This window comes from Laccaria bicolor, genomic scaffold (genome assembly GCF_000143565.1).
Source record: "Laccaria bicolor S238N-H82 LACBIscaffold_39 genomic scaffold, whole genome shotgun sequence".
In the NCBI taxonomy this organism is placed as follows: Eukaryota; Fungi; Basidiomycota; class Agaricomycetes; order Agaricales; family Hydnangiaceae; genus Laccaria; species Laccaria bicolor.
The window spans coordinates 380034-381973 of record NW_001889910.1 but is presented as its reverse complement, the minus strand read 5'-3'; the positions used below and the strand labels follow the sequence as shown (position 1 = coordinate 381973).

At 48.0% G+C, this 1940-nt stretch overlaps 1 protein-coding gene across 1 annotated transcript in view; it reads left to right on the top strand.

The window, feature by feature from the left end:
• Positions 1 to 749, top strand: part of LACBIDRAFT_332234 (uncharacterized protein) — a gene marked incomplete at both ends in the record, with an annotated part of 1985 nt that extends 1236 nt beyond the window's left edge. The window contains one exon of the mRNA XM_001886721.1: positions 160 to 749. Within this exon, the coding sequence (XP_001886756.1) occupies positions 160 to 749 (590 nt within the window). The remainder of the gene's footprint in view (positions 1 to 159) is intronic.
• Positions 750 to 1940: the final 1191 nt, after the last annotated feature.

The following is a 1940-nucleotide window of genomic DNA, read 5'->3' as shown; positions in this document are numbered from 1 at the left end:
CATAGATCTTGCTGTAACTATTCATCCGACTAATAAGATATTGCTTCCTCATCAGCTCTAGGTACTATCAAATGACATGGCCATGCTATCATGACCAATGCAGTTAGATATTGCGCTCGGCTAAATTACAGTGCCTACTTTTTCTATATCTGGCTACAGATCTAACCGGCGATCTATCGGAGAAATCACCTTTTCCTGATGAACCATTCAAATACCAATCGATTTGCCTGCGCAGGGCGAAGCAAATTATCACGTTTGATTCGATCGTGCAGAGCCTCCCTCCTGGGTTCAATGATGTCCAATATCTGCACATCACATGGCCTCATCCTTTCCTCGATGATGAAAGCGATGACAATTACTCGGACGATGAAACTGCATCGATCGACGTCGATTCTGACGACGATAGTGTCAGACCAAGTGAAAAAGATGGCGAGGAAGAGGGTTTCAATACTACCTCAGACAGCAGCAGCGACTCGGAGGGCAATGAATACAAACCCCTCACCTTGGAAGAAAAACAGGAGATGATTGTGGACGCCCAATGGGTTATTGGTAAGGGGGGTCTAAACGAGATCGTGACCTACAGTTTTTCAGCCGAGCTGGCTCGCGGAAACCAGGATATCCAAAAGGCCGTACATGGCATACTTGCGGCTATCGCATCTTCGTTGCGTATCTTGAGCATCCACTCGGCGAATGGCCAGGACATAATGTCTATCGCAGAACTCATTCCATTTCCGCTGCCTCTTCTATGAGGCCTATTTCTTCGCTCTCGATCTGGCTGCCCCGCTGGAATGGGCCCAACCACTCGCATTTTCCCTGACTCCCGCCGTACCCGTTCCCTCGCTCCGCAATTCAAAAATTTGCGATTTCCATCATTGACACAGGCCCATATAGCTGGATTTTCATGGCCGCAGCCCCCGTACATTGTAATGAACAATATCTCGCCTCAGCTGAAGCACTTGCGCCTGCAGCGAAATCACTGGAAGTACGGGCTTCATATCATCTATGTTATCTCTTCTGACCACAATACTATCAGCTGGCGGCGTGGTCCGAGATCTTGGGGAAATAGGCCGAATATTCCCTCTACGTTGACTTACCCACCAGTCGGCCGACCGCGAGAGATGCAGAAGACATATGGGAGAATGTGAAACACCTTGAAGATTCTTCGCGGTTCGCCGGCTTGATAGGCATGGGGTCACGAGAAGATTATTCACCTGAAAGGTGGGAGAGGAGATTGTGTGCACAAACATGCGGCCGATTAGACGTTTCTGAGTGGTTTCCAGGTGACAACCGCTTCGATGCAGGTCAATTAAGGAGCTCTTGGGAGCTCCGACGCCAGCTAAGTCGACGAGGGTGAAGTGTAAGGAATACTAAATACGATCCATTCACTTCAGCAAAAGGCATCTTAAGGCAACTGCAGATAAAATATAACGACTAGCTCACAGATAATCCTTGGATCACAAAAACCAAGAGTTACATATATACTATGAAAGCTTCACACTCCGCTGTCGAGGCTTTATTGCGTGTCTTGAGAGTCCACCGAATTTTTCGTCTGGGGCTCGATCTTATCGGCACCCTAACAGCGCGCGGGGCCGGACTCTTATGGAGTCGGAAGAGAGCTCAGGAAGGTTCTCGCCTGGGTCAAGGGCACATCAGAATTTTTAACTACACTTGGTTTCTTCGACGTACCAGATTTATAATAGTCGCTTCTCAATGGTAGTATGGTACAAAAAATGGCCCAACCAAATCACTAAATGTGTGCTGAGCCTGGAGCGTATGAAGCCTGCAACGCCTTGGAAGTAAGTCCACTACCAACTGAAAAAAGACTCATTGTTGCTGACCTTTCCCCTCAAGGTTTCCGCCTCTCTTTTTAGCTTTTGGAGTCAATTTGGACGTGCGGGGTCGGAATTGACTCCGAATTGATGATCATGTCCTTGCTTGGT